Source organism: Trichomycterus rosablanca, chromosome 1 (genome assembly GCF_030014385.1).
Source record: "Trichomycterus rosablanca isolate fTriRos1 chromosome 1, fTriRos1.hap1, whole genome shotgun sequence".
NCBI lineage: Eukaryota > Metazoa > Chordata > Actinopteri > Siluriformes > Trichomycteridae > Trichomycterus > Trichomycterus rosablanca.
The window spans coordinates 32,960,555-32,976,832 of record NC_085988.1 but is presented as its reverse complement, the minus strand read 5'-3'; the positions used below and the strand labels follow the sequence as shown (position 1 = coordinate 32,976,832).

The following is a 16,278-nucleotide window of genomic DNA, read 5'->3' as shown; positions in this document are numbered from 1 at the left end:
GCAAGAATAATGTTTATGGGCAAGCTGTAGCCTAGTGGTTAAGGTACTGGGCTAGTAATCAGAAAGTTGCTGGTTCGAACCCCATCACTGCCAGGTTGCTGCTGTTGGGCCCTTAACCCTTAATTGCTCAGACTGTATACTGTAACTGTAATTTAAGTTGCTTTGGATAAAGGCGTCTGTTTAATAGCATAAATATATCCCTTCTCCAGGTCCTCAAAGCACATGTGAATTGTCTGGTTTCTTTCAGAATTTCTCCCTCATAACATTATTTAAACAGGTATTTAAATCCACTTTCTGCAATACATCAGTTCTGGGCAGTTGGGCAGTTGTAGCCTAGTGGTTAAGGTACTGGACTAGTAATCAAAAGGTTGCTGGTTCAAGCCCCACCACACCAGGTTCCCACTGTTGGGCCCTTGAGCAAGGCCCTTATCTCAATTGCTCAGACAATGTACTGTCACAAGTGGCTTTGAATAAAAGCATCTGCTTAATGCTGAAAATGTAAATGTAAATCAGTTCAGCTGTCAACAAGATAGCCCTAGATTGCATAATACTACCTTCACCATACTATAGGTACAGTTTTGTTGGGGTTGACCTTTTCTCCTGATGGAAAGCTCGTTTCACTCTTGACCTGTGGACATCTGTGTTCCTTCTCATTTATACCAAACCGATTGTTTGGTGATTTCAGAATTACATTTGACCCTCCTGACAAGTTTTTGTTCAGCAAGAGGTGACAGTTTGGCTCAGTATAATAGGTGCTGTAAAGGTAGCCCAATCATAATTATTAATGAGGATTTAGTATTCCATGCTACAAAGTTGTTATATAATTTACCACACCAACAAATTAATAAATCTGTTAGGATATTTTCATATGCACATATTTATAGAAAACCCACAACAAATATATAAAAGAACATGTGAAAAAACACAATTCCATTTAGTAATTGCAAGCAATGACTGTATTTTTTATAGACATGTCTATGTAAACATTTGATCTCAATTGTACTTTTTATGGACTCTCTGTTTTCCAGGTATGCATCGTTAGTTAAGGATGGCTCAGAGTACTTCATTTTACTCATCATTTCTGATGGAGTCATCTCTGACATGGCTCAGACCAAGGAATCCATTGTAAATGTAAGTGCTTGGAAAGTCTAAAAATGTTTCAGCTTCCTGCCATCACTTTAGTTTGTACAATATTAAATGCATTTACTGTATGTTGTGCATCAAAAGCAGATTATTATTTTTAGCTTTGGTATACCAGTATCATTATTTTCATCGTTGGCACACAAAACTTAGCTCATCTGGTTGACGTGTGTAAATGTGTGTTTAAATTATCAAACATATTTTCATTTTTTTATTATTATTATTGTTATTAATATTTGGCCAAGGATAAATAAATATGAGTAAGGGTGAATGGTACATTATACTGTGTACACCTAAAGCTAAATCATCCAGTATGCTTAAATCAGAGCTGTTATTAACGCAGTACTACCTGACTGCTTACAATGGAGTCAGAAAGTAGTCAGACTTTTTGACTTTTTGCACACTTTATAGTGGATTTAATTTTGCACTTTACACTTATTCACCCATAATGACAACATTTTGGAGGACCTATTGGATGGACAACCATCTCAACAGCACTCCATAATTCAGGCATTTATGACTGTGGGTCAGGTTGGGAGCCACTGTTGAGTAACTGGCATATGACAGCCTGCTTGAAGTTTGCTAAGCAGCATGTAAAGGACACTGCCAACATGAGACAAAAAATTCACTCTTTGTGCAGAACAACAAGCACTATGTCTGCCATTAAACAGGCACTGCACATCCCCTGGCTAGTACAATCCATATGGTAAAACATGGAGGTGGTAGCATCATTCTTAGCAGCAGGGACAAGAAGACTTGTAAGAACTGAGTGACAGTTGAATAAACCTATATTTATGAATACACTTAAAAAAAAATCCTTCAGAGTGGACACAAACTCAGACTCAGAGTGACAGTTCATTTTTAAACACAACAGTGACTTTAATGTGAATTTAGTGTCCTGTGGTGTGTTTAAAAAGCTAGTGAGCTCTCTACATAGACAGCATTTTACGTCATCCTACGTGTGCTCCCGAGAATGGGGCTGTTTGAAATCCTAGATGCCTTAATAAGCTGTCTAGTAAGGCATCTTAAAATTTCAATGTTATTTTGACTCAAGAACGAGTGATCCTTAGTGATCAAGGCAATCCCAGCATTCAGTGCGGCAGCTCTTCTCTCACAGAAAAATAAAAAAACATGGCTGACGGTGAGGAGAGTTATTTTCAAACGTAAATAAATTATTATTGATTTTTAACTTGTATAAACTTGCACAAGTGTCATTTATTTGCAAATTCAAGCTTGTCAGCCAATTTAACCGTTTTTGGTACACGGAAGGAGATGTTAGTTGACATGCTAGCGTACTGTGCCACCCATCCCATTGGTTTGAAGAGCAAGATGCTAACTGTGTTGGCTTTGTAAGCGAAACCCGATGGAATCGCTGTCTAAGTAGTGCGTTCGAATAACCTGCCTTATAAGTCATTTACTTATTAGAATCCTCTCTACTGAGGCAGCTGCCTATGTAGGCAGTAAGACAGCAAGGCAGCTCCCTAGGTTTTCGAACACACCCCTGGAGTGTCCTTAAGTAGCCTAACCAATGACCAGACAGTAACCCCACCAAATATCTGTGAAGAGGGGCACTTTAGTGGTGCAGCAGTTGAATTCTCTAGCCCACCACTACTGAGATCTCGAGCTCTAAAGTTTGAATCTCAACTCTGCTATCAGATTACTCCTGCAACTGTGGCCTCTGCTGGCTGTTTGAGGGCGCCTGTACACAGATGGGAAATAATGGAGATCAGTGCGCGACTCTCCATACACAATACTTCTCTCAGTGTGAACTTATCTCAGGCAGGTGTAAAGACACTACACACATGTTGGATGCATGTGTCAGGTATGACCTTCCTCAGTAAGAGAAGTGAGGAGTGATATATATATACAGTATATATGGGCAATTGAATATGACTATATAAAGTAAAATATGCAGAAATAGAATCTTAAGGAGTTTCTATAAGTATTGAATAACATGTGTACATACTTTTGTGAACAGAAGATATTAGCTTTTGATTTTTGATTAATTAACCCATTAAACATGTTAGACATGTTATTATGGGTAATTAAATGTTGATTGATGTGTGAACATGTTCATTTTAAATCCACAACACAATAAAATCTGCAAAACGTCAAGGGGTCGGAATACTTTTAGAATCCACTGTGTTTGATTATATGCATTCAAATCCGCTCTTGTTTTTAATGCATCTTTGATGAATAAGAGCTAATGCAGCTTGTTTCTAGGTAATATGTTTAAAGCAAAAACAACTTTCCTGTGCCTGGCAGTGGGTGTGATGACTTTCCAAATGAATAATGATAGCAGGCTGAATTAGGTTAGAAATCATTTGTGCTCAGAGAAAGTATTTGTGCCTTTAAGGGGAAAACACAAGACAAACAGGATCATAAAGAAATCATAAAAACAATCAGGATATAAATTGCATCCATTTATCATTCAGCAAAACATTCAACCATGACTACACTAAAATGGGATTTTCAAAACCAGAAGTGCTTGGCATTGAAGAGGAAAGGGCCTTCAAGCTCTAACCCAAAAAAAAGTTATATAAAATTAGTCGGCATACCTGCATCTCATCCAATCCAGTTAATATCTTGGAGCTGCTTATACTTTTATTTTAATGAGTTTGCTTAACTTTTTGGACCATATCATTGCCAGACAGCCTAGTAGTGTCATGTATCTCTGAGCACAATGTAACAAGATGTTACAAAATCACGCTTTTTTCTACACATATAAGCCATGCTTGGGCCTACTGTATATTCATGATTAGTTTTTTTTCTTTTCTTTTTTTTAAGGCCTCCTGTCTTCCAATGTCAATAATAATAGTCGGAGTTGGATCAGCTGAATTTGATGGTAAGATCATTTTTACAGTTTCAGGAATTTATGTTTGTAAACTCAACAAATACAATCACAGTATGCTTACAATTTTGATGAACACACTACTGTGTTCTTTCAATATGCAGCCAAAATTGCTTTAACATTGGAGCTCACAGTATGGTTTATGCATACTGTGTAAATCATGAATACTACAGAAAAACAATCACATTTACCAACAAATATTCTTGTTTAAAATGAGATAAATCTAACATTTTGCCACAAACATTTACTGGCAAATAATAAAAATGCATCTGCAACAAAGCATAAAGAAGATTTAGCTTTTTTTTCACAGATTTTCTCAACTTTTTTGTTCTATTACATTGGGAAATTTGATGAGACTAAAGCAGTCAAAGACCTAAGCGGAATAATTAAAGAGTTGTGGGGACAGTGATAGCCTAGTGAAACTGAAGGTTGTGGATTGAATCCAGACTCCAGAATCAAGTTGTGCAGCCACTTTTGGACCCTTGAGCATGGCCTTTAACCCTCCTGGCTCCAAGGGTGTTGTACAATGGCTGCCCCCTGCACTCTGAATAAATTTTGTTGTATTGTACACATATACACCAATCAGCCATAACATTAAAACCACCTCCTTGTTTCTACACACACTGTCCATTTTATCAGCTCCACTTACCATATAGAAGCACTTTGTAGTTCTACAATTACTGACTGTAGTTCATCTGTTTCTCTACATGCTTTGTTAGCCCCCTTTCATGCTGTTCTTCAATGGTCAGGACCCCCACAGAGCAGGTATTATTTAGGTGGTGGATCATTCTCAGCACTGCAGTGACACTGACATGCTGGTGGTGTGTTAGTGTGTGTTGTGCTGGTATGAGTGGATCAGACACAGCAGCGCTGCTGGAGTTTTTAAATACCGTGTCCACTCACTGTCCACTCTATTAGACACTCTTACCTAGTTGGTCCACCTTGTAGATGTAAAGTCAGAGACGATCGCTCATCTATTGCTGCTGTTTGAGTTGGTCATCTTCTAGACCTTGAGAATGAGGTGGTACTGTTGGCTGGATATTTTTGGTTGGTGGACTATTCTCAGTCCAGCAGTGACAGTGAGGTGTTTAAATACTCCATCAGCACTGCTGTGTCTTATCCACTCATACCAGCGCAACACACACTAACACACCACCACCATGTCAGTGTCACTGCAGTGCTGAAAATGATCCACCACCTAAATAATACCTGCTCCGTAGTCGTCCTGGGAGAGTCCTGACCATTGAAGAACAGCATGAAAGTTGGCTAACAAAACATGTAGAGAAACAGATGGACTACAGTCAGTAATTGTAGAACTTCAAAGTGCTTCTATATGGTAAGTGGAGCTGATAAAATGGACAGTGAGTGTAGAAACAAGGAGGTGGTTTTAATGTTATGGCTGATATCCTGATAGTAGCTATGTCTAAGTTAAATAAATATGACTGTACATTTAAAATGAAATACATGTACTGTAGTACATCACTTAAATAAAAGTGCTTAAAGATGATTTCCTTGCGTTCACTTGATACAAACCCTCACTAAACATGACTTTTATTGTGGTAACAAATAGTCAGAATTCACATAAAATTTCAATAATTATAAAAAATGACAGTATTATTGTTGGTCATTTTGTATGGTAGTGTCTGTGAATCATGCAATTGTGCAAGCTTTCTCTATAGATTACATTTTCTTTAATTCATTATGCTTTGTTTAATAGAAATGGTTGAATTGGACGGTGATGAAGTGAGAATTTCCTCAAGAGGAAGGTTTGCTGAGAGAGATATTGTACAGGTACACTCTGTGCACTGTCTTGCTTAAAATTAGTCTTTCCCTAGTGTGTCTCTGTGTCTATTTATTTTTTATCTCTTTGTGTAGTTTGTTCCTTTTCGAGACTATATCAACCCCAGGGGAAACCACATTCTCAGCATGGCCCGTCTGGCTAAAGATGTGCTGGCTGAAATTCCAGATCAGTTCCTGCACTACATGAGAACCAGAGGCATCAAACCGAGCCAGACATCTGCTTATATTTCTAAACCACTTGCAGTACTGTCCCACCATGCAGACTCACTACAGACACTGATCTGATGGAGAGCATGACAATCATGGCAGGTTGCCACATCTGTGCTTTACTGTCTTTTCTAAGTAGTCCACTGGGTCGAGTCTTGGGCTTTCTAAACTGCATTATAATGTAGCTGGATAGCTGGTAGTAAGCCTACAGGGACTTGTGCTTAAAGCTTCTGCTGAAGCTGGCATTTCTCTCCATTCTTCTCATAGAGTCGTTTAATGAAGTGAGAGAAGTTTTAGAAATCTTCCTGAGAGACTAGCAAGCTCATGCTAGAAACATTATGCCTGGTTCATTCTCGCTCTACTACATTTTTTAACTACAGACTGAGCTATCAGCAAAAAGTTTACAGTATTTGTTATTAATACAGATACTTTGTACCTCATGCATACTTAAGTGTTCAAAGCTCTTTTGTGTTGTTCTGCCCTGTAATGAAGAGAGAGTCAGCGGGGTTGGGCAGAATGCTTAAAACAAAATAGTCATAGGTGAACACGACATATAATACCTCAATTTTTAGTAACAAATTCTGTTTTAGTGACCCACATGCACTGCTCAATATTGTATAGTTCATATTATTACAAAAAGCTTAAATGCATGTAGAATTCAAGAAAACATCTTTTGCAACAATGTAAGGAAATCAAGTGTACTATATACCTTGAAAACAACATCTCTTATAGCTCTGGGTTGGTCCCATGCTAAACGGCTATCATTTTGTAATACTGTTTATGAAGCAATCACATCCAGCATGTAAATCATTGAAAGATAAGGAGAGACTGAGAGAAACTCTGGAGCTTTTAAATCTGTTAATATAATATAAAGTTATAATAAAAAAGCCATTTTTTGTAAAAATGTACTAAAGATTTAAGTAACAAATGGAGTAAATGGCAGCATAGCCGCATATTTAATATTAGTGCAATTTACTTGCTATTCAGATAATGGAATGGAAATAATAGGTTAGTTATAACTCATTTAAGTAGGGAAAACTGATTAGGCCATATCTGGTGAAATTCTCTACCAATTCGATGTGTCACTCACCTACTTTGTATTTGAAAAACTGAAGTTAAATCCAAGATGATGGCATTAAAGATGCCCACCATATTTGTGACATAATACAACTGGTTTCCCCCTTCCTCCAAAGCTTGTGTCTAAAATTAGACCACAGTCTGCAAGATTGTTTTTATTTTTAAAGGGGGTTTCCTTCCTTACAGACACACTGTATTAAATCAAATACAGATTCTTAATTTTTAGGCTAAAAACATACGAGTGTTCTTCAAAACTTTATTAAGGATTAAAAAAAAAAAAAAAAATTACATCACTTTTCTACAACCCCAAATCAGAAAAAGTTGGGACAGCATGGGGAATGCAAATAATAAAAAAAACACAGAGTTTTTTACAGTTACTTTGACTTTTATTTGTTTGCAGACAGGATGAACCTGAGATATTTCATGTTTTATCTGCTCAACTTCATTTCATTTATTAATAAACATCCATTCCTGCATTTCAGGCCTGCAACACATTCCAAAAAAATTGGGACAGTAAAGCATTTACCACTTTGTAATGTTGCTATTTCTTTTCACCACACTTAAAAGACCTTTTGGCACCGAGGAGACCAAGTGATTTAGTGTTTCAGCTTTTATTTTGTCTCATTCTCCCTGCAAACACGTCTTAAGATGTGCAACAGTACGGGGTCGTCAATTTTTTTTCCACATATTATCTATTAGGGACAGATCAGGACTGCAGTCAGGCCAGTCTTGTACCCATACCCTCCTCTTCCGCTGCCATGCCTTTGTAATGTGTGCAGCATGTGGTTTTGCACTGTCTTGTTGAAAAATGCATGGATGTCCCTGGAAAAGATGACGTCTTGAAGGCAGCATATGTTGCTTTAAGATCTCAATGTACTTTTCTGCATTAATGCTGCCATCACAGAAGTGTAAATGACCTTTGCCAAGGGCACTGACACAGCCTCATACCATGACAGACCCTGGCTTTTGGACTTGTTGCTAATAACAGTCTTGATGGTTCTTTTTGTCTTTGGTCAGGAGCACACAGCGTCCATTTTTTCCAAAAAAGACCTGGAATGCTGATTCATCTGACCACAATACACGTTTCCACTGTGTGATGGTCCATCCATTTTTTCATCTTTGCTCATCAAAGACTCAGCCTTTCCTGGATGCTGCTTTTGTACCAAACCATAATTACAATCACCTGTTGACATCACCTGTTTGGAATCACATCATTTAGTTTTTTCACCTCATTACTAGCCCTAAATTGTCCCTGTTTCAACTTTTTTTGGAATGTGTTGCAGACCTGAAATGCAGGAATGGAGGTATTTTAACAAATGAAATGAAGTTGAGCAGATAAAACATGAAATATCTCAGGTTCTTCCTGTCTGCAAACAAATAAAAGTCACAGTAAATGTGAGGAATGCTGCATTTTTATTTTATTTGCATTTTCCATACTGTCCCAACTTTTTCTGATTTGGGGTTGTACATATTCACTTTACGATGCATTGTACCTACTTTTTAATGCCATCAGCAAAAAAATTTTTTGGTTGAGCGTGTAGCCACTGATGCATCACTGCTTTCACATCATCACATGAAAATTTTCTTTTCCCTGTAGCTTCTTTAAGTGGTCCAAAAAGGTGGAAATCAGATGGCGCTAAATCCAGACTATAAGCTCTCTCTCAGTCTCTCCAACCAAAATATAGAAGTGGGGAAGCTTTTTAAAGATCCCTTGTATTGTAATTACTAGTGTTCAGTTACCACCCAACACAGAGCATCAGCATGCCTTTATGGCAGAATTTACTTGATTAGACTACTCCACTGCCTCACTGTGTTTTAATCTAGGAAAGAAATGTCTTACACACTGATCTGTAGCTGCTTATAATTGTTGTGTACAACAGTCAGTTATTGCTGACACAAATGCCGCAATCTGTTATCTACAGCTTTACATACTAAACAGCATCAATTACATATTAAAGAGAGACTTTTTACTGTAGCTACTCTATAATGACATTTCATTGCATGCGCTGTTGAAGTGGATTATGTACTATACTAAATACTATACCAGTATTAAGGTTTACGTGTTAACCACATGTAATTGACAGTGATTTTAGGCATGATCTTATATTAATATGTAGTATTGCACTTACTGAGATAAACAAGCAACATGTGTAGAACTACCAGGGCTGACACCTTGAGCATGTTAGTTAGAAACAGGAAGGACAGTAGGAATTTCTCATAACTGCAGCAATTACGATTAGACAGTGGATAATGCAGGTAAAAGAAGCAGTCTGTATGCACATGTGTCGGAAGGACATCAGTAGTGGAGGCATGTAGCAGTAGAGGCAAATAGACAAATCGGGTGAATTGATATGTATAGATTGGGAGAGAAATTGGGTAAAAATTCTTTTAAAAACAAATAAGAAGAAAGAACGAATAACGAAACTGGTTATGACTAGATTGCGAAAAACATTGGTGGGAAAATGCGTACGAATAGAACTTATGTAGAAACAAAGCACAACTTTTTAAAATGAATCAGTTTCACTGTAGATGTTGCCTTTTTCATAAGAACACTGATTTTGCCTTTATACAGTTTATACAGACCTTAAAATGATCTTGAAGACAGAGGGTTGCTTGTAAATTTATAGAATAAATAGGATTTTTAGGATGTTCACTTTTTTACCTCATGTACACTGTTACACTGTTACTCTGTTAAACGTAGTACATACTAAACATTTAGTATCACAGAATCATTGTTCTACACACACTACATTGTCTTTCGTGACCCATGGATAGTGTATATGATGTTATCTATCACTGTTGAGGGTCTAACAACAGTATCTTTCATTTGAAGAAATCACTGATTACAACTTACTGTCTCACAGATGTTGTTTTTGTATTACTTTGTTAAGAAATTAAGCAAACTGTAATAATTAATAGAGACCACTAATTAGCTTGATGAGTACCCGAGTGCATGGAATACTTAAGCATGCAATATTTGGGTGAAATTTCTGAGTTTATGCCTCTGAAGTGCTTATAAAGCAGGTAACATGCTGCATGCAGGCTATCTCCCAAACTTCATAATCCCTACTAAATGTCGTAGTAAAACACAGTTGGTGGTGTACTAATTGAACATACTCTTTAGTGTAGTAGTATGCAGTTTGGGACACAGCCATGTTATTTACTCTGCCACACCACTGTTCTGTTTTGTTTCACACTCTTATTAACAGTGGCTCATCATAGTAGTTGTCTACACCGATCAGCCATAACATTAAAACCACCTCTTTATCAGCTCCACTTACCATATAGAAGCACTTTGTAGCTGTACAATTACTGACTGTAGTCCATCTGTTTCTCTACATACCTTTTTAACCTGCTTTCACCCTGTTCTTCAATGGTCAGGACCCCCACAGAGCAGGTATTATTTAGGTGGTGGCTCATTCTCAGCACTGCAGTGACACTGACATGGTGGTGGTGTGTTAGTGTGTGTTGTGCTGGTATGAGTGTATCAGACACAGCAGCACTGCTGGAGTTTTAAATACCGTGTCCACTCGCTGTCCACTCTATTAGACACTCCTACATAGTTGGTCACCTTGTAGATGTAAAGTCAGAGACGATCGCTCATCTATTGCTGCTGTTTGAGTTGGTCATCTTCTAGACCTTCATCAGTGGTCACAGGATGCTGCTCACAGGGCGCTGTTGGCTGGATATATTTTTGGTTGGAGAATGATCCACCATCCAAATAATACCTGCTCTTTAGTGGTCCTGTAGTGGTCCTGTGGGGGTCCTGACCATTGAAGAACAGGGTGAAAGCAGGTTCTCTTCAATTCACAACTGAAACCAAACGTGTGCTTCTCTGATCACACTCAGTATAATCTTAAATATTACTGACTGAGCCCATGCCATTTCCAAATATATAACAGTAAATGATTGTGCTAATCTTCTTAATGGAGATTTATATGCCTAATGTTTGGCAAAATAAATGACAAAGATTCATTGTGTAAAATTGTATTATTGGCTGAGTATTGCTTAACATTTCTGCAGCTGTTTTTTTCTGTGACTTAACAGACTACTAATTTGTTTATGCATTTAAGTGGATTTATTCATTTATTATAGGGTGTTTTTAATATGTTGGGTCAAAAAATACATACAAATGATAGTGTATAATACTGAATCATTTTGTTGCATATTGACTTCATTGATTTAGTAATTATGATTGACCATAGCTGGCAGCTTTTTACTGCCCATATAAATATGGTTGATTTGACTTCACTCATTAAAAAGTACATGTATCAGTGGTCTTACACCAGTCAAGGGAAAAAAACCTTTTTATTGTACTTCATCAACTGTCAACATTTTTTGACTTATTTTCCAAAAATTTAACTAAAAAACAAAAATAAATATAATTCCCAAACTGTTATGACATACAGTTTTATGAGAAACGTTTGAACACCCCTGGTCTGTTTCCATGTTTTGATTTTTTAAGTGAAAGTGCTTTAACACATCCTTTATTTCTGCACATTTTAATGCACAGTTACTGTTCGCCTAATTTAACATACAAACCCAATACCAAAAATGTTGGGACAGTGAGTAAAATGTGAATAAAACCTAATAGCAGTCATTTGTAAACGCTCTTTTCCAAGTATTTAATTGAAAATAGCACAAAAAAGGTTATTGTTTTATTCATTGACCTTATTGATTTGCAGCAGCAACATTGTGGGGCAGAAAAAAAGCTGAGGCAGGTTGACAGTACGTGAGCGAACAGTCAAATAGTTGCAAGGAATCCATAATATTAATAAAAATCCCTGCATAAAGTTCAATGTCAAAAACCAACAATGAAAGCCTGTGAACTTCAATTTCTCAGGTAGTACTGCATTAAAATTGACATGTTTTACTAATGAATATAACTACATGGGCTTGGGATACCCTTGTGAGAAAACAGTTCCTTGCTACATATACAAATGCAATTGAAGTCTCTCTGATTAAAAGTGTAAGCCATACATCAACAACATTTAAAAAACCTCATCTGGCCTCAAGTTAATCTGAAATGGACTAATGCAAAATGGAAATGTTTGGTGTGGTCTGACATGTACTTTTCAAATTATTTTAGTAAATAATAGAAGTCATTGTCTCTAAGCCACAGAGAAAAATAGCCATCCAGCATCTCTCATGGTATATGGGTATTTTAGTGCCAAGATGGGTTACTTGCACATCTGTAAAGGTACCATTGACACTAATACACATATTAGTGAAATATATGCTGTTATCTAGACCAGGGTTTTTCTAACTTTTTTCAAGCAACCCACATTATGTCCATGATTTTTAATGTGACCCAGGCAACACAGGCAATGCATCTTACTTACTCTCTTTGTGCAGTCTGGTCCCACTGTGGTTTACAAGATGTAACCTAAAGCCTTTTCAAGCGGGTGTTTGCATCAAAGTTTTAAATAATTAAAATCATAGTATTTTAAATTAAAGTATTAAATTATTGTTATTGTTTCTCTGTGACCCATTTTTGGCTCGCACCCAGGGTTTGAAAAACCCTAATCTAGACAATGTCTGAAGCACATCCTGTAAAAGAGAAAAATGTGCCATATCCAAATTTATTTGTTTTTGTTTAATTCAGCCTAATTAAGTTTTAAACTGTCTTTTTGGTTAGTAAAGTTAGACAGTTATTCTTCACACTAAGTGACCCTGTGTAAAAAATAAATGATTGTGCAAACTTTAGCTGCAACAACTTCAACAAGATGCTACCTATTAGTAGAGATTAATCTATCACGCTGTGGAGGAACTTTGGTCCCTTCTTTCTGCTGAGTGGCTTTTATTGAGCCACATTAAAAATGACATCTGTTCAAAATGTCCTGCACAAAATGTTCCATTCCCTTGCTTATGAAATGTTTTAAAACACTGTACTTTCAACATTATATCAACTTTTCACTCTTATATTGCCTCTGTCTTAACTTTTTTGAGTGTGTTGCAGGCATCAAATTTTAAATGTTCAAACTATAATGAAGCTGATCAGTGAAAACAGTGTAAATCTTTTCTTTCCACTTTTGTGGAATCAAATATTCAAGACAATTAACAAATCACAGATTTTTAAAATGCATTTAACATCCCAGCTTTTCTGGAAATGTGGTTTGTAGTAATAATAATGACTACAACAAAAACAACAACAATAACAATAATAACAATGATAATTATAATAAATAGGTAGGGGCACATTTTTTCCCAGCAATATGGTATGTTATACATATTTATTATAAGTGGGACTGTAAAAACCCATATTGTTTACCTTTCTTCATTGATTCTACTTATTGCCTGCATTCTTTTTGCATGGTCAGTGATGGCAAAGTGATAAACCTCTTTATTAATTCCATATACTGTTTTTATAGTTAACACTATACATTTTGCCTTAATGTATTAATGAATTGTTATATTTATGTTATGCCTTTACTGTATGTTTGTCGAAGAAGAATCTGCCATGTTGATTAATGTTTACTTTGTGATTTACCTGTACAGAATTAAGTATGATATACAGAAAGATCTACATATATGGATAAATTGTTTTTCATTTTAAATATTTTTGTATGAATACTATTGCATGATCCCAGCAAAATAAAGCTGGCATGTGCCTAAAACATTACCCGCCTGTGTTTTGCCTTGAGATGATTCCTTTTAAACTTTTTCTTGTAATTTTAAGGGAGTTTTTATCTGCCACTGTTGCCCTTAGCTTGCTCAACAGGGGGTTTTTGGTCATAGATTCTGTAAAGTTGCTTTGAGGTAATGTGTATTGTAAAACACGCTATACAAAGCAGTTTGACTTGACTTGTTCAACTGAGCACTAGTTCAGATTATGTGAAGTACTTTACTGCCCTCCTCAGCTTGTTTCAGTCAACTGTGCCACACGGTGCCTTACTATTACATCAATGGTTCCCAATTCACAGACATGGCTTGCAAAAATCACTCAACTCAACTCAAACGTAGCTTTACTGGCATGACAAAATATGGACATTTGTGTTGCCAAAGCGTAATTACAGTTTTAGGAAATGTTATTAAAAAGAAAATATACAATAATATACAATATATTAAATACATGTGTGAATAGAGTGCTGCTAGTATGCAGCTCTTTCTGTGCTTCCCGAGTAGGTGGGTCTGGGAGGGAGCTAAAGTTGGAGATGATGATGTTAAAATTGGGGAAGAATTAGGTTAGAATGTGGTAGTACTTGCTACTTATGGTAAGGAAGTGCAGCTCCGTCTCTACTGTACTGAGTCAGTCAGTGTGTGTCTCCCCGTCTCTACAGCCAGGTCAGGTGCATTCAGTCTGTACCTCGTCAAGGTGTTTCTCAATTTAAGATCAGACACTGTGCTTAGGTAATCTGCTGCACTGCAGTGTCTGTTTAGGGCCAAATAACACTGCATTTTGTAATTGTGTAATTTGGTTCATTTTAATTGGGTTTGCAGATTTCTCCTGTTCCTGAGTCTTTAGTGACTTACTCACTCACTCAGTCATTCTCTCATGTTGAACCAATGGATGTTTCTTCACCAGTTACACTTTAATATGTCACAGGCCCCAAGCTGAGAACCATTATCTATTATTACAGCCACTTATTTATTGATCTTCAGACAGCTGCTATTTCCTGGTCAGGGTCATCTGGTGCAAGTCATAAAATTATATATCTTATTTATTTGATTTACGTAAATATTTTATGTACTTTTTTATCATTGGCATAGGAAGGGTTCCATCAGCTGGGTTGTCTGGCCAAACAACTGTGCATATCATATTTACATATCGGATTGGTCAAGGCCCAACTCCAGTACTGTTGGTCTGCAGGGTACTGGTAAAAACTATGCTATTGTTGGGCCAAGAAGGAGGAGGAGGGAAGAATGTAGAGAGAGGCAGAAGGGTAAGAATAGGAATGTTAAATGTGGGCATATTGACTGGTAAATAGAGAGAAAATAGTTTGTGGTTTGTGAGAAAAAAGATAAAGTTTTCAGGAGGGAGTTAGATAAAGTGGTGAAGAGGGTACCAAAAGAAGAGAGAATTGTGATTGCAGTGGCTTTGACTAAAAGACAGGAGAGGGAGATGGACGTGGCAGAGATGTGGATGCTGTGATTCTCATTGGGAGTATTAGGATGGACAAAATTAGGAGCAAGTTTATTAGAGGGACAGCACAGATGGGATGTTTGGAGACAAAGTTAGGGGGAGGTTTGAGATAGGTTGGACATGTGTAAATGTGAGGGTTATATCGGAACAAGGGCGCTAAGGATGCAGCTGCCAGGTAGGAGGAGGAGAGGAAAGCCAAAGAGGAGGTTTATGGATGCAGTGAAAGAAGACATGCAGGTGGTTGGGGTGACAGAGGAGGATGCTCAGGATGGGGCAAGATGGAGACGAAAGATCCATATTTATTTATTAGGATTTTAACGTCATGTTTTACACACTTTGGTTACATTCATGACAGAACAGGTAGGTACTTATTACACTTAAGATTCATCAGTTCACAAGTTTAATGTCAAACACAGTCATGGACAATTTTGTATCTCCAATTCACCTCACTTGCATGTCTTTGGACTGTGGGAGGAAACCGGAGCTCCCGGAAGGAACCCGGGGAGAGACCTGGGGAGGAGACACAGTGCCACCCCCCATTCCTAAATTAAGACACAAAAGATCTATCATTTTTCCATAAATGTTGTATGTAATGATCACGTCAGTAAAACGTTGCTGTTGTTATTGTTGTTGATTATTACCCAGCTAGCAAGATAGATCTGGGCCGATTCCGGCTCCGGTTCGGCAGTGTCGGCTGTCTGTCGGCTCGGCACCCCGCATCTGGCCCGAATATGGCTGCATGTCGGCACTGTCGGCTTACTGAGACTCGGCGGACTTGCGGCACCCCACATCTGGCCCGAATATGGCTGCATGTCGGCACTGTCGGCTGACTGAGACTCGGCTACATTGCGGCACCCCACATCTGGCCCGATTATGGCTGCATGTTGGCTGACTGAGACTCGGCTACATTGCGGCACCCCACATCTGGCCCGAATATGGCTGCATGTCGGCACTGTCAGCTGACTGAGACTCGGCTACATTGCGGCACCCCACATCTGGCCCGAATATGGCTGCATGTCGGCACTGTCGGCTGACTGAGACTCGGCTACATTGCGGCACCCCTCTTCTGGCCCGATTATGGCTGCATGTTGGCTGACTGAGACTCGGCTACATTGCGGCA

At 37.8% G+C, this 16,278-nt stretch overlaps 1 protein-coding gene across 1 annotated transcript in view; it reads left to right on the top strand.

Annotated features, from left to right (window-relative positions):
- The window catches only part of cpne8 (copine VIII), a 91,239-nt gene extending 85,163 nt beyond the window's left edge, over positions 1 to 6,076 (top strand). The window contains exons 17-20 of the mRNA XM_063001864.1: positions 1,029 to 1,131; positions 3,928 to 3,985; positions 5,709 to 5,782; positions 5,867 to 6,076. Coding sequence (XP_062857934.1) covers positions 1,029 to 1,131; positions 3,928 to 3,985; positions 5,709 to 5,782; positions 5,867 to 6,076 — 445 coding nt within the window. The remainder of the gene's footprint in view (positions 1 to 1,028; positions 1,132 to 3,927; positions 3,986 to 5,708; positions 5,783 to 5,866) is intronic.
- Positions 6,077 to 16,278: the final 10,202 nt, after the last annotated feature.